Below are 20821 nucleotides of genomic sequence, written 5' to 3'. Positions count from 1 at the left end.
ACGGCCCAAGCAGCGGCTCACCTGCTCCGCGAAGGCGGCTGCCGAGGCCGTCCCACCTCGCGGGGCCGTCGTGAGAGGGCAAGGCCGGCCGCTCGGAGGGGCGCCGAGGGGGCCGTCCCAACCCGCGGGGTCCCGAGCGTCGTGAGGACGCGGCACGTGGTCGAGGGAGGGTCCCCCGCGGCCCACCGAGAACGAGCCGGGCCTCTCGTTGGGCCACGGCCGGAGGCTGAGGCGGAGGCGGCGAACACGGCCCAAAACTACGCCTCCCGGCAGGCCCCGCGCACCGAGGAGTGCGGCTTCCGCTCTGCGGAGCGCAAGACTACACTTCCCGGCGGCCCTCGGGCGGCGAGCGCTCCCCGCTTCGAGACCCAGCTGTTTTGCTGCTGTTGCCCGGGCGACGCCCCGCCCCCGCGTTCCAATGTGCGGCGGAGAAGCCGGGAGGCGGGCGAGGATGGTGGGTCTGCGCGCGCGGCTCGGGGGCGCGTGCATGGTGGGGCGCGGCAGGGGGGCGGCAGGGGGCCCGGCCCGGGCGGGCTGGAAAGGTCAGCGCCCCGCTGCGGATTGCACTCCTGCTCCCATCATCCCCAGCCAGCGCGAAGGGAGGAGGGCGCGCTCCGCAGGACCGAGCGGTCCGGGTTTGAGGGAGGGGCGCGCCGCTCTGCTGGAGCCTCCCGGCCGCGAAGCAGCCCCTGATTGCATCCGTGCAAGCCCGCTCGTGTTTTGCACGCTTCTCCGTGTTCGCGGGGCGCCGCGATCCCCCGCAAGATGAAGAGCGGGAACTGGCCCGTTCCCAGCCTCGCCGCCCGCCCCGTCGGGGACGCGCCTGATCTGAGCATAAGGGTGCGGGGAGAGGGCAGCATAAGCTTCCCCAAGCGGGAGCCTCTGGAAGAGCTGGATCACGACTCCCAGCATCCACATCCAGCCGGGGTGCGAATCCCCCAGCTTTGGCTCCGCCAGCCTTCTGCCTTTGGGACCTGTTGGGGGGACCCCTCCCGGGCTCTGAAAGGGGCAGCCTGGATGGATGCGGGTCCTGCTTTGGGCTAGCAGCAGATGTCCAACCCCGATGATGATGATGATGATGATGATGATGATGATGATGTATTAGCTTTATATGCTTCCAGCGACTCAGGCTCACAAAGAACAGAGAGATTGATTGAACCTGGCAGAACCTCTCGAATCCGTGTCCCCCCCCGCCCCACTTTCAGGTGTTTGCCTTTGGCTGGCAAATGGAAGAGAAGGGGGGGCAGCCCTTGTAGAGAGGGCAGGATGCCCAGAATCCCAGTCAGCAGGGCCAGGAGATGCTATGGGATCTCCCGGGAATGCTGGCTGGGAATGATGGAAGTTGGGGTCCACTTGCTCCAGGAGGCATCCGGCGGGGACCCTGACTGAACCCCTGGGTTTCCGGGTGTTAATTCCGTTTTTTGTTTCTTCTCCAGGCCAGCTCTGCTCTTTCCTTTCCCAGGTTGGTAGTTTCTTCACCAAACCTCACCAGAGGTTTGCAGAGCTGCAAGAAATGGCATGAATGGTTTTAACCTCTGCTCCGTGCCTGTTTTGTCTTACCCCAGATCTGCTTCCGTCACCCCCTGGGCTTCTGTGCTCGTTGCAAACGGGGCCCGGGGCCTTTCCAACAATGTCTCTTTCCCAGGGTAGAATCAGTGCCAGCTTGTGGGTGAGAGCGAGGAACGAGGGGGGAACGAGGAGCGAGTTCCAAGAACCTGTACCTTAAAAATGTTATTGCGACTTAAGCTGAACAGACGAAACGTGAGGGAACGAAAGGGTCTGTTGCCTCCCGGGGGCCACCTGGAGAATTCCGTGACAGCAGCTGTGCCAGGCGCTGACACGTCCTGGCTAGATTCAGATCTCCACCCCACTCAATACAATTACATTTGTGTGGTTTGAAGGATGATCCACCACAACAGAGTGGCATCCTAGAGAAAGGCGTTCCCCCCCCCCGCACCAAATTCTACCTGCGGAGGATTGGTTGCTACTTAAGCAAGTGGCTAAAATTCTGCAGCCCAGATCAGTCTGTAGGGACTTGTGGGGTGTGGAAGGATGAACTGAAACAACATCCGTCTCATTGGAAGCCTTTTGAAGCAGTGTTTTTCAAGCTTGGCGACTTTAAGATGGGTGGACTTCAACTCCCAGAATTCCACAGCCAGCCATGCTGGCTGTGGAATTCTGGGAGTTGAAGTCCACCCATCTTAAAGTCGCCAAGCTTGAAAAACACTGCTTTAAACTAATTGGGGTTGGTTTAGTAGATTCCTGCACTTTGCAGCTGAATTAGATGACCTGTGAGGGATTCTGTGTTCCTCACTGAGCATTTATGGGCAAAATGCTCATCTATTTACCTACTAATGTCCATAGCAACCGTTTCCAACTTGCTGCCTTATAGCTCTGCAACTCCTAATGCCCAAACTGCTGGCTTCACTAGATGGAGAGGCGGGCGTTACAGTTTATTTTTCCTCCCCAAAAAGCAATTAAAAAAAAACATACTTGCAAATAAAACACAAGGAAAATAGCGAAGACACGTGAAAACACAACCAGCCACAGGACCGCTCCTTTGCAGCTTGGCTTTCTCTGGTGGATTGAGGCTGGAGCATATTGGATGAATTGATGGACAGAACGCCTGCCACTTTTGTGGCTAGTGCAAAATTGGGTGCAGAAGCTAATAACCTAAAAGACTGGAATGACATTCAAAATAGTCTTGATAGGTTAGAGAAATATGCAGGAAAACAACATGACATTTAACAGAGTGCAAAGTTCTTGCTTAGGAAACAAACCTGCAGGGCAGAGGGACACGGAAAGGGCTCAGCGGTAGTAATTGTAAGAAAGGTGTTGGAATAACTGCTGATCGTAAAGCGAATATAAGCCAGGAATGTGACGTGGCTGCAGAAAAGGCAGTTAGATTACATCAACAGACCCAAAGTTTCCAGACTGCAAGAAGTATTTGTTCCAATTTATTTGGCATCGGTGAGACCTCATCTCAGGTAAGGAGTCCTGCTCTTAACCCACACATCAAGACTGGTGGATTCCTGCCTTGGGCAGGGGGTTGGACTAGAAGATCTCCAAGGTCCCTTTCAACCTTATGATTCTATGAGATGGATGGAGAAAAACCAGAACTAGCCGAGAAGGGCAGTGAGAATGACTAACCAGTGAAGAAAGAAAAGCTGGAGGAACAGGATATTTATTTTTGAGAAAAGATGGTGGGGGGTACCTCTTTCCAAATACTAGAAAGCATATCAAGACCTGCTTGTTCACCCTCTCCTTCTGTAGGGCAGGGCAGAGAATGATGGGCGGAAGTGCCAGGAAGGCACTTAATCAGTGTTAACCGTAACAACAGCTCAGCAGGGAAGAAATCGTGCAGAGAAGTGGGACTCCCTTCACCGAATGGGTTCACGTGGGGGTTGGGACTCTTCCACTGGGATTCCGGCACAGAGCAGCAGGCTGGGCTTGATGGCCTCGAGGGTCCTTGCCAGCAGGAGTCGTGTAACACCTGGTGATTCTAGCTGCTGCAGGGGTGGAATCTCTGCTGGGTCTCTCATCTCCCCAAGCCCCTTCTGGAGGCGAGGACAATGCGCCCCTCTTTGGCGGGGTAACAAGGCTGCAGCTCTTGCAGCCTCACCAAGGGAACTGGCATTGTGTGGCCCATCCAGGCTCGGCTGATCCGGGGTGCTGACTGCGTCCTGGAAAATGGGAGGGCTGCCCCTCCCCAGGAGGCCCATCACCACTCCTAGCCAAGGTCTGGAAGCTGCCAAGGACCTTTATCTGAGGAGAGCCAAGGTCTAGGTTATACTAATCCATAGACCAGTGTTTTTCAAACTTAGCAACTTGTCTGAGCTTGTTCTGGGAGTTCAAGTCCACACATTTAAAAGCTGCCAAGTTTGAAAAACACTGCCATAGACTAACCAGACAGGCCAGGTTCAGGCAATCCCCCCACCCGGCCGCCCCCCGGCTAAAAGGTAGCTTCCCCACATGTGGCTGAGCATCAGCCCTGATCTGTTTTATCTCCACCCACATCATCCCCTGAGCAAGGGGAAAATGAGGCGGCTGGGGGATAATAGATCCTCAGAGGTTTTGGGATGCTGTGCCACTAGGTGACTGGATCCAGCTGACCTTGGCTGCCCTCCAAAAGCTAAGCAGGCCTGGCTAGTGCTTGGATGGGAGACCACGAGGAATCCCAACCGAGGAGGAAATGGCAGCAAACGGCTTCCACATTGTGACCTGGGAAGTCAAGCTAGCTTGAAGGAGACTATCTTGCCTTCAAGGCTGAAGCTCAGAATTCTGACTCCTGTCATTTCCTGGGGCCAACGTTAACCCCACCATCTCCTCCTTGCCCTTCCTCAATAAAACGCCAGGCCAGGCCTCTTGAGACGTGCCCAGGATCTGATCCAACCCTTTAATGGATTTACCACAATGCCCTTGGCATCATCAGTCAGACACATAGGTTCAATTCCTGGCACTGCCAAGACCCCAGCTGCTCCTGAATGTTGACTCAACCTGGCAAACGTGATTTACACACTATACAGGTTATGTCCATACCACACAAGCCAGCATATTATGGCTCAGTAGGATTACCCGTTGCATGGAACACGCTGAGATACTGTGGCTTGCTTTGGGCTTAGCCGCGGTGATCTATGAATCGTGGGTTATAGAGTCATGCTGCAACGGGTGTCCACAGGGCCTAGTCAGAAAAGTCAAGAGGGCCACGGCAGGTTTTATGCAATACACATTTTAAAAAAGATGGAGCCTCGATTGCATTGCTGTGGAGACCCGTGTCCTGGGAGAACCCCTTCCCCTGGGAGCGGGATCCTTCTCTCTTTAGCCAAGGAACCTCCCTCCTGCCAGAACCCTTTCCCTGGAGGAGAACGTCCGGACAGGGCTTCTGGGCCCTTGAGCGAGCCAGGCAGCCGCACCAGCTCAGCCTGGTACGAAAGTCTCAATTCTCGGCGCGTGCCATTGTGTTTTGCTAGCACAGCTGGGAAGACGTTCACGCACTGGAATTACAGCAAGGCCTCCGTCCAGGCGCCGCCATTGGATTACTCCTTCCGGGGCATCAGCTTCATGCAAGGTAGAACTGAACCCCCTCGTGTGGGGCTGTTTTTATTTTTATGTTTTGGCGTTGGTATTGGGGGATGCTGTAAGCTGCCTCCAGTGCTGCAGATGGTGGTCACTTTGAAAGAAAATGAACGTGCTGTTGCTGCTGTTCAGTTTCTGGGCGGTTTGTCTACTTCCACTTTGTCGAAAGGGAAGCCCTCCGCTTCAGGGCCTCTCTTGAAGTAAGTGACAGCAAAGTGGCTTAAGTCAATCAAAGTGGAAGAAATACAAGTAGTCCTCACTTAATTACCATTTGTTAAGTGACAGTTTGGACTTACAACGGTGTTGGAAACCGACTTATGACCGGTCCTCACACAACTGTCACAGTGCCCCTGCGGTCACATGATCACAATTTGGGCGCTTGGCAACCAGTCCATACTTATATCAATAACATATCAACCATGTTCCTGGATCGTGAAGCCCTCTGAACAGTCACTCATGCCCTGGTCATCTCCCACATAGACTACTGCAATGCACCCTACATGGGGCTACCCCTGAAGAGTATCCAGAAGCTTCAGCTGGTCCAAAATGCAGCTGCGCGGGCTATTTTTGGTGCACCTAGGTGGGCACATATAACACCATTGCTGCACAAACTGCACTGGGTGCCAGTTTGCTTCCGGGTCCAATTCAAGGTGTTGGTTATCACCTTTAAAGCTCTACATGGCACGGGGCCAGGTTACCTGAGGGACCGTCTCATCCCCATTACATCGGCCCGCACCACCCGATCATCCAGAGAGGGCATGTTACGGACCCCGTCCATAAGAGAATTTCATCTGGCGGGGTCCAGGAAGCGGGCCTTTTCTGTGGTGGCCCCTGCTCTCTGGAATGTCTTGCCCCTGGAGGTCCCTTCTCTCCTGACCTTCCAGAAGGCCCTGAAGACGTGGTTTTGCCGTCTCGCCTGGGGTGGGAAAGGGAATAACCATTCTTGGGGATGGCTCGCACCCTAGAGTCCCTCCCACCAGCCTGGATTTTACATTTCTCTTGGATTTTATTTATTTATTGGGTTTTATTATAATGGCTTTATGTGATTTTTATGTTTTACGGGGAATTTTATTGTAAACCACCCAGAGTCCCTCTTCTGGGGGAGATGGGCGGTGGCTAAATTTGAGTAATAAATAAAAATAAATTAATTTATGACCATCACAGCATCCCATGGTCCGTGATCGCCATTTGCGACCTTTCCAGCCGTCTTCTGGCAAGCAAAATCAATGGGGAACCATGTGATTCACTTAGCAACCACACCCATGGTGATTCGCTTAATAGCTGCCACAGAAAGGTCATGAAATCGGGTCAGATTCACTTAATGACCAGTTAGCAACCGAAAAATCTGGTCCCAATTGTGGGCATTAAGCAAGGACTACCTGTACAGCTGGGGGAAGCCATGGAGGGCTGAGGCCTTTCTGATGCCATACCTGCTTCATCTCTCGGCTGTTTTTCAAGCCAAGCACCTTTTAGTGAGACAAACGGTTGCCCGCCTTTCTAAGCATCACCTCAACTAAGTAGCTGGCTTTAGCCAACGCACTCCACTTAAACCATTGGCCAAAACATGGTCCACCAATTAGTGGCTTCAGCCACCTTTTCCCTCTGCGACATCTGACTGCATACCTGCAGGGTGTCGTCTTCGGGGAGGGGGCCTGAAAAGTCAGGATGGCAGCCACAACACCCATCTTGACTTTTTGGACCCACTTCCTGAGAATGACGCCCCACATCCTTGGGATCTGTCCATATTTGTGGAGCGCAAGGGTTAAGCTGGGACGCCTTTGCAAGAAATGGTGACCTCCAGCCACAACCCTGATGACTTTTGGTGGCATGAGGCGGCTGGGATCCCGCTACCGACCTGCAGGGGCCAGGGAAATGCACTCTGCGTGTGCTGTGGAGCTGTGAGTCCCGCACAGCGGGCATCTCCTGCCAACACAGGCCCCAGGCCCAGCCACTCCTGGCACAGCAGAGGCCTGGCGGCAGCGCCCCTCCCCTCTGCCCTGTCTGCTCCCCCCCAGAGCTGCTGAGCGAGGAGCCACGTCCCGGCCTCCGGGCCATCCAGCAGGCGCGTGGGGGCCGCCTGCTGACCCAGGCCATTCGGCTGAGCAACAACACGCTGAGCGACCTGACGGGCTTCCCAGACATCATGGAAAAGCTGCTGGAGTTTCCCCGGGAGATCTACTGGATCGACCTCTCCTTTAACGACCTGCCCAACATCGACCCGGTGCGCTGTGCCACTCCCGGGACCTCCCCCACAGTTGAGGGTCCCTCCCTCCGCAGAGCGGGCTCATAAACCCTCCCGGGGGGGGCAGAGGGACCAGATGCCAGGGCTGGTTCTCACCCATCATAAATACCACCCTTAGCTCTGCAGCCTGGGCAACCGGCCTGAAGGGCACAACCGGGGCTCAGAGAGGCCAGCAAGAGCCAGGTCGAAAGAAAAAGGGGGGGGGAGGAAACCGCGGCCTCCCTGTGATTCTCACCCTTCTTCCAGGTGCTGACCACCTACTACAACCTCCGGAATCTGAACCTTCACGGGAATAGCATCCAGCAGCTCTCCGAAGTGGACAAGCTGGCTGTGCTGCCCCACCTGCGCAGCCTGACCCTGCACGGCAACCCCATCGAGGAGGAGAAGGGATACAGGTAACCGCCGGAAGCTGCCCGGCTGCCCCCGCCCCGGAGCCCGGCCCCCCGGCCAAGGGCTTCGGTCCCAGAGGCCTCGCTTGCAGAAGGGTCAGCCAGAGCGTGGCCTAGTTAAGTCCCCGAGAAAGAAAAAAACCCTTCTTTCGGGAAAGAGGCTCAGAGGCGGCAGCCCAGGGGCAGGTGAGAGGTTCCTCCCTTCAAGAAGAGAATAAACGTGTTTGTGCTATAGTAAGAAGCAAAAGCTTTATACGATCTGAGGAGAAGCCGGAGTGAGAAGCTTGCCTTGCCCTTGAGTCGGTGCTGAAGGTCCAAAGCAGCAGCAGCAGCAGCTTCAGTGGGGCATTTCTGCTCTCAGAGGGAACACAGGGAAGCCTCTCAGGATCACGCCTCATTTTCGGGTTCTGAAATGGCCTGTTTTGTAACCAGGATTTGCCCAATTCAGTCAGGGCACCTTCATTATGGATTAGCAGTTTCCTCTGCTTTCCTGCCGGGGATTCTAGCAGATGGTTCCTTCTGCTGAAGGAGCTAGAGGGCTGAATGAAAGCCTGTTTCTAATGGCTTGATTTGATTTGTCAAGCAAACTTTGTGGTGCAAGGAATTAGGATTTGCAGGTTTGCAAACACAGGCAAGGATAGGCCTTCTTGAGAAGAGATGGAGGAAAGGAACTTCAGAACAAACGTTAAGTATGATGAATGCCCATCCCAAACATTTCCCAAAAGATTGGATGACTGTAATTAAATCATGTGAGAGCCAGTGTGGTGTAGCGGTTAAGGCATCGGCTAGAAACCGGGAGGCTGTGAGTTCCAGTTCCGCCTTAGGCCCAAAGCCAGCTGCGTGACCTTGGGCCAGTCTCTCCCTCTCAGCCCTGGGAAGGAGGCAATGGCAAACCCCTTCTGAGAAACCTGGCCAAGGAAACTGCAGGGGCTTGTCCAGGCAGTCTCTGAGAATTGGACACGATTGAATGGATTAAAAAAATTTTAAATCACACGTGGCTAATGTAATGCCACAGAATAAACGCCATAAATCCAGCATGGATCAAGGAAGGAATTCCAGGAGATGCAGACTCCGCCATCTGGGCAGCACCAGGTGGGGGGAAGCAGAACTAGGAGAAAACAAGGGATATGCAAAATGCAAATTCCGCAACATTTTGGAAGGTTCTGCTGCATTGGAATATGTACCCAAAGTGCAAGTCACTTGCAGAGTCACTAGATGAGACAAAACACATTATAACCTCCGGAGCAGGGTGTTTTGTGCTCCCACCGTTCTTTCCTTCATCACAACGTTACACCCAGCCGTTAGGTAGCCCTTCCAACAGCAACAGATACCGTTCCAGGGCAGAGGACCTCCGTCTACAAAACTTCAGGGGGACAAAAGCAGTAATAGCAATTCTTGCATCCCTGCAGACCAGCACATCACACCAAGCTTTGGAGACAAACCACTGCTGGGATGGGACTTCTCAGCCCTCGGAGGGCGTCTCTTTGGATTTTCGTCAGTTACCATGCAATGTTTATTTTCTCCCCAGATCCAGAGAGGCATAAAATCATGCTTTCATGTCGTAACCAATAGAGTGCCTGATTCAAGTAAAGGCAGTCAAAGCAGTCCCATCTGCAGGAGAAAAATCTCAGCTCTTGTTCAATCATTTTGATTGTTTCCTAGAAGAACAGAGACCGGAGGGCCACGTTGGACTTAAAAGGAGTGTTTTCCGGACCCCACAGACTTTACATTAAAACAGTTAAATTCCATTCTTGAATCTGTCCAGTAAGAGGAATGTCCTATTCTCTTTACATCTCCAAGCAGTCTGCTTCAATGATTCAACACATCCCTCTCACTGGAAATCTCTGGGGACTGAGTGCTAACCCTTCCTTTTGGTTGGGTTGACTCCAGTCCACAACACCAAAATCACGGTAACTCTAGTTGTTCCCCTGTGGAATCATTTGGTCTTCCTTGGCTGATTTACTGATCCACTTTCATTCTTTGCAGCAGGTTACGCAAGATAAGAATGCCACTTCAGATTGGCAGCACCATGTGGGTTTCTAGTAAACATAGACAAAAGCTCGCCCCCTCTCGTTGTCAGCAAATGAATTCAGTACTGGGTATATAAAAGGCATGGCCTGACTCATGGAAAGAGACTGCTCAAATTTCGTAAGCCTTGCAAGAACACAAGGTTACCCCACACCCTACATAGACACTGTGACATATACAGTACGGGCAATGACTTGTTCTCATAAATCACAACTTCTACTACTATCTCTGATGGATGCAGGCAGAATTAATCCTAAACTGGCCAGGAGATCCTGGATTGTGCCCCTAGTTCAATTATCTATTGGTCCCCCTACGCCACACGTTCCATCTTCCATCTCTTGTCCCAAAAGACCATCAGCCACATGGAGTGAAGTGGTCCCACGTCCGTGCAGCTGAGCGGGCCAGCTTGTTCAACTTATTTTCTGCTTTTCTTGCAACTTTACAAAAACTTGCACCCGATCTTTCATCTCTTTTACGAGGGGGAGGAGAAAGACCTCTGAGCTTGCATCCGCATATACGGTGGTTGGAAAAGTTCCTTGAGGCATCCAGTCCAACTGCCTGCTCGGAGCAGGAATCGAGATTAAGGCATCCCAGACAGGTGATTGTCCATCTCCCTTGAAAGCATCCAGCGAAGAAGAGCCCATCTCCTGGCTTCCACACCATCCATTTCTTAAATGGAGCTTTTCTTGTGAAATTGCCCACTGTTCACCAGTACCCATTCTGGGGCTCACTCTTGGTTCGAGTCCCCCTTCACCATCTCTTTGAGCCTTTGTGAGCTGGGTCTCTTAAATTCCTTTCAAGGAAGGGGGCCTTTCTGGATTTTATCACTACTACTAGGAAGTTCCGGAGATGCAGGCTTTGTCACTGAGGAAAGCTGGGCACCATTTGCCTAAACTCAACCTTAGCGACTTTTACGGTGTGTGGACCTCAGCTCCCAGAATTCTGGTGGGCTGGTGAAGTCTACACATCTTAAAGTCCCTGGGGTCGAGAAACATCGGCCTAAACAGTGCAGTTTTAAGGCCAGACTCCACACTTGTCCAAAAGGTTGTTTTTCATCCGAATGAGGCTATTCATGCTACCCTTGTTCTGCTCCATGTCCGACTTCCTTTCCATGAGTTAACAGCCTACCTTAGGAGGCGTTTTCAGGGGCAACCTTTTCCAGACGGATCCAGGCACGCAATGGTCTGCTTCAGAGAAACACAACCCCTTCTTCTCCGCCTTTCAGCAGGAAACATTACTTCTCCTGTTTCCTCATTTGCGAAGGGTTTTCAGTTCAGCCTTTTCCCTTCTGATGAAACTTCCTTCGGTTGACACGTTCTTCAGAAGGCCACTCTGCCTATTCTGGTCTTCCCTTCCAAGGGGGGCCATCCTGGAATGCTGCGTGGTTAGAAGCCCCCCCTCTATCACTGGGAATGGACTGCTGGATGAATAAGGGAGGGTCCATTTCCTGTGGGGGTGGGAGGGCATTTCCCTCCCCACTGAAAGGGGTCACAGGCATCGTCATCTTAGCTAAGCTGTTTGTCACCTGCTGCCGCCACTGGGCACCTCTGGAGGGTGACCTTGAAAGCGGGGAGGTGCTTCCTCCCCCAACATTCCCCAAAGAGTGGGACCTGCCCGCTGAAGCCAGTGGGGGGAACCACCTGGCCAGAGACCCTCCGGAAAGCAGACCTTCAAGGGAAGTCAGAGGATGCATTTCCTCCTAGTCTGTACAGTCCCTGCTCTTCATACAGGTTGGACCGCCACCCCACCGTGGCTAGTAGCCATGCAGAAAGGGGATGACGGGAGCTGCAGCCCTGTAGGAATGCCCCCAAGGCTGGGGGTAGCTCGCCTGGGAGGCTACCTTCTCCTTGGTTATCCCTTTTGCCTCCCCTAGAGGCCGAGGGACAGCCTCCCTCCCCGCCTTTGCGCTTTCTACACACCATGGCAGCACTGCCTGTCCTCCTCCAGTTGAAGAGTACGGAGAAGGGGGTCTTCCCGGGCAGGAAAGAGCTGACTACCTCTCTGTGCCCCCTCCTTCCTAGGAGCTACGTCCTGTCCACCTTGCCCCAGTTGAAGTCCTTCGATTTCAGTGGCGTCACCAAGCTAGACCGTGCCACCGCAGCCGTCTGGAGGCGCATGAACATCAAGCCAAAGGTGATCCGGAGGAAAAGGGACAACTACTGAGGGCCACCTCCTTCCTGAGGAATAAAGCTTTAGAGCAGCTTCACCGGGTGAATCATGGGGCCCCCAAGAGTCGAGGGTGCACAGAGGCGGGAGGGCGAGGGGATACAGCGGAAGCCTTGGCTTCTCCCAGGAACGCAGGTGGGCAGTCAAAGAGCCTCTCCAAGCTGTCACTCCCCAGACATGCTGGGCTGCAACCTCCCACAGCTGGGGAGCTGGGGTTCTGCAGCCCAATCCATCTGGAGGGTGCCAAACTGGGGAAGAGGCTGCTTCTGTACGCAAGGAAACGTTCATAGTTCCAGATGAATCTGGAGCTGGGAATGGAGGAGGAGAGGGGGAAATGTCTGGACAGCCAGGTCAAAGCAGGCAGAGAAAGACACACCTTCCTGCTGTGTTCTTCGGCTCCTTGCTCTGCCCCAACCCTGCAGAATAGGGAAACGGCATGGGACGGGTAGACCAGAAGCCGCCCCAACCCCAACCCCAGCATCAGAGATATTCAGCTCCGCTTGAGGGGGAAGGTGTGTTCAGGCTTGGTGGCCTCAAGGGACCCACCCGACACTGGGATTCTTCAACGAATGCTGATTCTGCCCACTACCTCCCTCTTGCTTCAGCCCTGTCATGGAGCCCAAGCAACACTTGACAGAAAAGGGTAGCCCACCTTCCCCAGCACGCAGGAACTCAGATGCTGTTATTGACCCTTGCACTGTCAGCAGACCAAAGTTTCTGCTTGCCCTCATCACACCAGGGACCCCCACACACACCTTCCCCAGTGGCAGGAGTGGCCTTACGTTAGAGCAGCCTGGGAGATCGTCCCTCCGCTCCCGATGGTGGGGGTCACCAAACCCATCGTGCTGTCAGCCCCTTTGGCTAGCTGGCATTCATCAGCCACCTCCGACAAAGCTGGGGCCGAGCAAATGTTCCCCAAGTTCTAGAATCTTGAGGCTGGAGGTGAAATTGTCCTTCCCACTCCTGAAATGAAGCTACGACTCTTTAAATCAACAGTAATTTGGAAATTGGTTCCGCCGGACTTGCTTCTGAATAAACGCCCTGGAGGGGGAAGAGATCTGGCCGGAAGACGCCGTCGGCTTGGGCACGTTTGGGTCTCAACCAACCCACCTGATTTTGCACCGCAGGGGCCCCTTTGTGCTCCTTGCTGGGAGGGACACATCACAACTGCTGACCTCCTTTTGTTCTCCCTGGGAAGCCTGTCCGGAAGACTGGGTTCAGGCAATCCCCCCACGGCCACCTCTCCAGGGGACGCCGCCTCCTGTCTTAGGGGAGCCCACCCTTCCGACGCTAGTAAAATAAAGAGCAGCCCATTGCTCAGATGAATATATTTATACTTTTTACCTACTTTAGCAAAAACAAAAAAATTAAAATGACAGCTCAGCTACGTAAAACAGGGGAGGGGTGCAGATCAAAAAGTTTCTCTGCGGCGGCTTGTGCTGCTTTTTTCCCCTTAAAAGGCAAGCTCTAATTCACCCGTGCTCCTTCCCCATCCTAAAACAGCCAGACACGGGTGATGGAGGGGGACAATCCAGCCAAGCCACGTGGGAAGTGAAAAGGAGCGCCTCCTTCCTACCAGCCTCCCTCCTCCCCATTCCCCCCACCCCACAAAAGTCAATGTTCCAGAGGCACAACCACCACGGTAAAGAAAGCCGATGCCCCCCCCCCCGGCGTGAGTCCCGGAGCCGCCCTCCCCACCGCTGGGCTGAGCAAGCGCCCCGCCTCCTGGCCCAGCCCTGCTGTGCGCTGCCTTGCCAAACTAGGGGGGGGGTGAAAAGTCGTGGGTCTCGTCAGCCTTGGCTGTCCCCAAGTTACTGTCTCTGTGGCCAGGTAATAAATTCAGTGTCTCTTTTCCATACGAGTTCCACTGCAGTGACAAGCCAGTGGCGGAGAGGAGAAAAATAAAAAGTGGAGGAGAAAAACGAAAAGGAACGAGTGAGGGCTGGCATCACGGGATTCCAAATTGTACCACCAGTTCTTCTTTCGCATCCACACGGATCTGGGAGAGGGCGCTGTAGGCGTAGGCAGCTATCCGGGAGACCTGGAGGAAGCAGAAAGGGAGATGGGACGGCTCCACAAGGAGTGCTGGGAAGGGAGAGGCCTCCCTCTGCCTCAGCTGCAGCGGAGGGTCTTCTCGCAGGGGCGGGCAGCGCACAGACCTCCAAAGCCTGCCAGGGCGCTGCACTCTCCTGCTCCCACAGCTCTGAGGAAGCAGCCTGCCTGGCCTTGCCCTGCCAGCCCTACCAGGAGGTGCGGGCTGCAACTTCCCCAGCAGGCAGCCACACGCCTGAGGGTGGCTCAGCTCAAACCACAGAACCCCCAGTGGAAACCACGCCAGGAGGACCGTGGGAATTACCGCGATTTCTCCCACCTCACTCAGCTGAGTTGCCCAGCACAGCCTTCCAAAGTCTGATGTCTCGGGGAGCAGGACTTTGCAATGCCCCAGCCTAGCCCATTTCCCGTTTCTGGTGCCCGCAGCCAAGCATCCCCCCTGGAGAGCAGCAAACAGCCCAAGGGGAGGCCCGCTGTTTGCAGCGCCTTTTCTCAACTTTCTTGGGAAAGGCTTCCAGGTACAGCTTTTATTTTTTCCCAGTCAGGGAGGTCCTTGCGCTGCAACCTGTGACTTTCAGGGGGAGGGAAATTGTGGTTTTGAGGACAAGGGAGGGTCGTGTTTGCAACATCACTTTGATCAGCTTTCCTGGGGAGTTATTCAGGAAGATGTAGCTGCGTTGTTGCCTGGGGGTTTTGGAGAGTTTCAAGTGGTGCCTATGCCAGCCCTGGAGCCAAGCTAGCCCAGAATCATCTTACATTTTTGGAGGAACAAGAGCACTGAGATAAACCAGCTTTTAAGACACACCTTCTTCAATCCCCACCCACCAATCGCTGTTCCTCCAGGCGATGTGCCACAGGGCCAGCGATGCCACTCTGAAAATCACTTGGTTCTCTGTGGCTCAGGCAGCAAGGTTGCTTCCCACTGTGCATTAACCTGTCCTTGCTCTTGATTCCCCAAAGCTGCCACCCTGTTCAATGCCACCCCACTGTTTCCAGGGGTTGGTTCCACCCTCCGGCAGACTCATGTGGCAGTATGGAAAGGACGGGCTGAGGGGAAGGCCTGGCCGACAGCCACCTGGGAGGAGTCCACGGGCAGGCCGAGACTCACCACACTCAGCGACCTTCTGGCCAAACACTCCCTGGGGCAACTCTCTTAGCACGGAGGGCAGCCTGCTTATAATCTCATGGAAGAATCCCAATGATCAGAACAGAAGGACAGGGCCAAAGTGCAGATGACGTTGGGGCCTTACTGCTCCTTCGGTCAGCTGAGTGATGGAGCCCCACAGCCCCTACAGCTGAAAGGCAAGAGCAAGGGAACCAGACGGGGGTCAGGGTGCCAGGCTGGCTGGGTCACAAGGGGCCTGTGGCCTGCTCCTGCCTGAGACAGGAAGGGGAGAGCGAACCCCTCTGCCTCACAGAGGCAGAGAAGCACAGCGCGGCTAATTCCACCAGCCAAGGTACCTACCTGTTGCAAGTCTGCGAAGGGCACGGGGTCACTGGCAAGTACTTGGTGCGGCTGACTCGTCAGCGAGGGGAGCAGAGGAAGCTTCTTCCAGTGCATGAGGCTGCTGCTCAGCATGGCAAGCCTGGTACTGGGGGGGAAGGGGGGGAAGAGACACAAGGGGTAAGCCAGAGGGAGAACAGGGGCAGTCCCAGTGGGCTCCAGGACATGCAAAACTCTCCACTTGCAACAATGGCCAATTGAGCCAGGTGCCCTCCAGATGTTGCTGGACTGCAGCTTCAAGCACTCTGACCCTGGAGAGCCGCCCCTTCCCTACCATGGCCGACATGTGCTTGGTCTTAACGGCAATCTGAAATTCCAAGTTTGAGGATTGGGCATCTTTTTCAGGTCAGGCAGGTGGTTCAAGTACTCAGGAGGCTGGGCTGGGCCCAAAACTAAGGTGTGGCTGGAAGTGGTTCCAAAATAAAGGAGCCAGAAATGACATTTGCCACAGCAGCTTTTCCAGAGTGGGCGCTCTTGACTCTCAGAAGTCTGGGAGCTGAACCCCACGTTTGGAGGGTGCTCAAGGTGAGGAGGGCTGTCCCATGGCCCAGGACACATCTGTATATGCCTCCAGCATGGCCATCTGAGACCGACAGGCAGCAACTGCCTGGCCTGGCCCTTTGGGAGGGCACAGGTGTGGGAAGGCTGTGCTAGCGAAGAGATCTAATTGAGATCCCAGAGCAAGACGGCCTGAGAGAGGTTAAGGAAGCCTAGCAAGAAGAGCAGGAGATCCCCAGCAGGACCAGTCTTCCCCATCCTGCCCAGGGCTCAGCATACCTGTACTGTCGCGCTCGGTCCATGTACTCATGCTGTTCCATCGGCTGCTGATCGGCGGCCGAAACATCAATGATGTTGCTGCAAAAAGCCAGAAGCATCTGGGGGTTAGCAAAAGCTCTCCACCTGGCTCCCTGGGGATCACACATGTGGTCCTGCAGCTGGGGGTTCTGGAGCAGTCAGCCCACGGCCCCAAGCCAAAGCCGTGGCCGGAAGCAGGCCAGTATTCAGGGCTGGCAAGGCTACCACGGAAGTGGGACCAGGCGGGACCAAGAGCGCAAGGCTCTCAGCAAGGAACTGAATTTTCCACGGGACCAGCAAGGCAAGGCATTAGTGTACTAACAGAAGATGAAGGAAAAAGGGCCCTCTGGGTATGACAGGCAGTGTTTGGAGATACGCAAGGGAGTTCCTGCCACTCTCCCGGGCCCCAGAGAAGAAGCAGGCTCCCCAGCAGAGCTGCTTCACTTCTCCCACGCCCTGCTTCATGGGAACACGAGCCCACCCCCGAGCACCCCGGCTTTCTTCCCCAGCCGCACAAGACCAAAGACTTACATGGCTGTCTTGGCAAGGATAGAGGAGAGCAGCGCGTGCTCGTCCGTCCGAGCTGAAGGCAGGCTGCAGCAGGACTCCATCCCGTTGATGGACTTGTTGGGGGGGCTGGAGGCGGGGGGCAGCAGCGGCTTGGACTCCTCCCCCTGCAACCAAGGGAGCAAGAAGGAGGAAGTCAGGCTGGGGAGTTGCAAGCGATGCACCAGGAGAGAGGGGTCCCAGGAGCACCAAAATCCCTTCCGCAGTAGGAGGGTTCACCATCCTCTTTCTAGACGTCATTCTTCTATTCCTCCCCTCTGCCAACTTGCCTCCCGGGAGAAAAAATGTTTTCCACTGGCCTATGGAAAAGTCAGCATTCTAATTCAAGGTGTTGGTTATGACCTTTAAGGCCCTTTGTGGTATGGGCCCAGGTCACCCGTGGGACTGCCTCGCCCCAATCACATCGACCCATCCCACCCGGTCCGGCAGGAAGGGCACGTTACGGACCCCGCCGGCTACAGAATTCTGATTGGCAGGTCCCGGAGGAGAGCCTTTTCTGCTGTGGCCCCCGCCCCGTGCACCATCTTGCCCCCGGAGGCGAGGTCGCCCCCCCTCCTGGTCTTCCGGAAGAGCGTCAAGACCCGGCTCTGCCAACTAGCGTGGGGGCCCTAGAGCAATAGACAGCCCTGGTGGGGGGGGGGTGAGGATGCTCTCTCCACCTTTTAGCTTTTCTCTTTTAACTTTGTATGTTTTGTACTTTTTATAATTGTTTTTTATGACCTTTTATTTGTAAGCCGCCCAGAGTCACTTGCATAGTGAGATGGGCGGTGTATAAATTTGATTAAATAAATAAATAAATAAATTCTGCGTTTCATGCTGACCACTATTTGTTATTTACAGGATAACCATAGATGTGAACTTTACTGTATCTGGGACTCTCGGGTTTTTTTTACAAGCAGTAAAAAAATAGTTTGAAACTTGGTGTTGGCTTCCCTGCTGACCTTCCCCAGCTTTCTGCTCGCCGCAAGAGCTTGCTGTGAATAAACACAGCAAAGCAGTAATAAAGCCAGGAGTCTGAGACCGGCTCTTTACTTCCAGGCCTCCATGGCCTTAACAAGAGTCCACCCAGCTGCTCTAAGCGTGGCCTAGCAGTAGTAGTAAGAGCAAGCAGGCCTTTCTTATGCCGAGGCCCTACTGAAATCTCAGGCTCCAGTGCATGCAGAACGCAGTGCACGTTACTCCCTCCAGATAAGTTAAGCATCTTGACCATGCCCTCTTTCCGTACAGAAGGAAACTCAAAGCCAGCCTTATGCCCTGGAGCAGTGTTTCAACCATGGCGACTTCAAGATGCGTGGACTTCAACCCCCAGAATTCCCCAGAGGGAGTGGCTCCCTCCAAGCAACTCCAGACAGCAAACCCCCTAATGAGAGATAGGACTTTGTGTTTACTACTGTTAGGGCCAAAATATAGGATCCCGAGCCCTGTATCTCCAGGATGCCGTCCATCACCCAGCCTAGCTAGAAGCAAGCCCTCCAGGGGCATGCCCTAAATTCAAGGAGCTGCAAAAACTGTGGGTAGGTGTCAGGTTGCAGCAATTCATTTACAGCTTTCAGCCCATTCAAGCACCCACAAAATGGTTTACAGAATATCAAGAAAACTTGCTCCCCTGGGAGCTGCTTCATAAGCCTCATCTATGCTATAAGGCAGAAGGAACAGCAACCCCCAACAACTGCCTGGCAGGTTGCTTTCAAATCCCCCCCAAGAAGCCAGCTCAGCCTTTGTTAGCATGCTGTTACTTACTGTGCACATCTTTTTCAAGGATGAGCAATTCAGACATTTTTTAAAATTACTGAGAGCCAGTTTGGGTTAAGGCACAAGGCTAGAAACAGTGAGTTCTAGTCCCACTTTGGGCATGAAGCCAGCTGGGTGACCTTGGGCCAGTCACTCTCTCCCAGCCCTAAGAAGGAGGCAATGGCAAACCAGTTCTGAAAAACGTGGCCAAGAAAACTGCAGGGACTTGTCCAGGCAGTCTCCAAGAATTGGACACAATTAAACAGATTGTGTGTGTGTGTGTGTGTGTGTGTGTTACTATTAGATTTTTATCCTGCCTTTTTTATATATAACTCAAGGCAGTAAACTAATACTCCTGTCTCTTTTCCCCACAACAACAACCCTGTGAGGTGGGTTGGGCTGAGAAAGAGCGACCGGCCCAAAGTCACCCATCCGGCCTAGAACTCAGTCTCCTGGTTTCTAGGCCAGCCCCTTCACCTCTACACCAAACTGGCCCTCTAAAGCTGACTGTCTATCAAGTACAGGGAGAGAGCCTGCCAGTGTGGTGGGTAAGGCACTGGGCTAGACACAGAGACTCTGAGTTCTAGTCCTGCCTTGGACATGAAGCCAACAGGGTGACTTTCAACCAGCCCCTTTCTCAACCCTAGGAAGGAGACAGTGACAAAGCCACTTCCAAAAATGCTGCCAAGAAACCTGCAGGGATTCATCCTTGTAGTCCCCAGATGCCAAGACAGACTCAAGCTTGAGAGAGCCAGTTTGATGTAAGGACTCAAGGCACCAGGCTGGAAACCGGGCTGTGGGTTTTGTGGTCCTCCCTTAGGTGAGAACGCCTGCTGGGCGACTTCGGGCCAGCCCCTCCCGCTCAGCCCAGGAAGGAAGCGGCCAGGCCAGGGCAAACCCCCTCCAGAAATCTTGTTTCGTAAACCGCCCAGAGTCGCTCTCTGAGTGAGATGGGCAGTAAATAAATTTGACTGATTGATAAATAAATAAATGAGTAAATAAGTCTTGCCAGGGAAACGGCAGGCAGAAAAAATAAGGGTTATTTTGCGCTGGAACGTCTGTGGCGAGGCCGTGCTACCTCGAAAGCCCTCCCGAACTTCAAACCGCCCCGAGTCGCCCTTTAGCGAGAGGAGCGGCGACGAAACATGAAGCATAAGCAAGCGAACAAACGCCCGGGAGCGCGGGGGGTGCCACAAGACGACCTCCCCCGAGGGACGGCCCCGCCCCGCCCCGCCCCGCCCCGCGAGAGAGGGCGGCGCCCGAGGGAGACTCCTTCCAGGCGCCCTGGCAGAGATGCCCCCGGAATAAGAGCAGCGGCGGGAGGAGACTGGCCGGGCGGGCAGCTGCCCTTGTGCCGCCCCCAAGCAGGGGGCTCCCGAGAACAGCAACCGGCCGCCGAGGCCCCGCCTGCCTCCCGCGTGGGCCCGCGCGGCGCCCACGGCCCCGCCCGGCCCGGCCCCCCCACCGAGGCCCGCAGACCCGGGATCCCGCCTTCCTGGGCGGGGCCCCGGGCGGCGCGGCGGCGGAGACCTGGTTGGGGTCCTCGTTCTCGCTGCTGTAGCAGCAACCCATGGCGGCGCGGGGCGGCGGGGCCGGGGCGGCCGCGGGTCGCCTGCTGCTGCTGCTGCTGCTGCTCCGGGGGTCCCTGCCGAGCCCCTCAGCTGGCGCCTCGCCGCCTTCCGGCTTCCGGTCACGCGGCGGCAACTTCCGGGAGCTGGGTGGGGCGGTGGCACGAGACGCCGGGGCGGGGTTTGACGGGCCTTTCCTCCAGTCACGTGCCCTCGCCTGGCTCGCGCGGGCGTTCCAATGTCCTTCCTCTCGCTCTTTCAGGCTCCGCCCCCAGGCGGCCGCTACTGCGCGTGCGCGGGTCTCGGTTGTGGCTTTTACCCCGCGGCTACGATGGAGACGGGCACGACCGATTGTTGCGTTGTTGACTCGTGCGGTCGCTTCCGACTCTTCGTGGCTTCGTGGACCCGCCCACGCCAGAGCCTCCAGTCGGTCATCAGCTCCCCCAGCTCCCCCAGGGACGAGTCCGTCACCTCTAGAATATCATCCACCCACCTTGCCCTTGGTCGGCCCCTCTTCCTTTTGCCCTCCACTCTCCCCAGCATCAGCATCTTCTCCAGGGTATGATTAATGTAATTCAGTGTTTTTCCAACTCGGCCATTCAGATGCGTGGACTTCAACTCCCAGAATTCCCCAGCCAGCATCTGAAAGTGGCCAAGTTGGGAAAACAGCTATAATCCGATAAAGGAAAATGCAGCCTTGGTC

General features: G+C 54.9%; 2 protein-coding genes across 3 annotated transcripts; one reads left to right on the top strand and one right to left on the bottom strand.

Moving 5' to 3' along the window:
* Positions 1-403: 403 nt before the first annotated feature.
* LRRC51 (leucine rich repeat containing 51) lies at positions 404-12973 on the top strand. 2 transcript variants are annotated; one of them, XM_063306019.1, is made up of 7 exons: positions 404-454; positions 1437-1462; positions 4971-5068; positions 7092-7297; positions 7565-7713; positions 11757-11868; positions 12898-12973. In XM_063306019.1, exons 1-7 carry the CDS (start codon positions 419-421, stop codon positions 12898-12900), a joined length of 630 nt encoding a protein of 209 aa, XP_063162089.1. In that variant the 5' UTR covers positions 404-418; the 3' UTR covers positions 12901-12973. The 2 variants fall into 2 exon arrangements, with proteins under 2 accessions (XP_063162089.1, XP_063162088.1); XM_063306018.1 differs by lacking the exon at positions 12898-12973 and having other exon boundaries at positions 11757-11941.
* A 245-nt stretch (positions 12974-13218) lies between these two features.
* LAMTOR1 (late endosomal/lysosomal adaptor, MAPK and MTOR activator 1) lies at positions 13219-20186 on the bottom strand. The gene is made up of 5 exons (XM_063306016.1): positions 20081-20186; positions 16784-16926; positions 16235-16312; positions 15419-15545; positions 13219-13942 (listed from the first exon to the last, which is right to left on the bottom strand). Exons 1-5 carry the CDS (start codon positions 20120-20122, stop codon positions 13850-13852), a joined length of 483 nt encoding a protein of 160 aa, XP_063162086.1. The 5' UTR covers positions 20123-20186; the 3' UTR covers positions 13219-13849.
* Positions 20187-20821: the final 635 nt, after the last annotated feature.

Source organism: Candoia aspera, chromosome 5 (genome assembly GCF_035149785.1).
Source record: "Candoia aspera isolate rCanAsp1 chromosome 5, rCanAsp1.hap2, whole genome shotgun sequence".
Classification (NCBI taxonomy): domain Eukaryota; kingdom Metazoa; phylum Chordata; class Lepidosauria; order Squamata; family Boidae; genus Candoia; species Candoia aspera.
The sequence above is the reverse complement of the archived record's forward strand: the minus strand, read 5'-3'. Positions and strand labels throughout refer to the sequence as shown.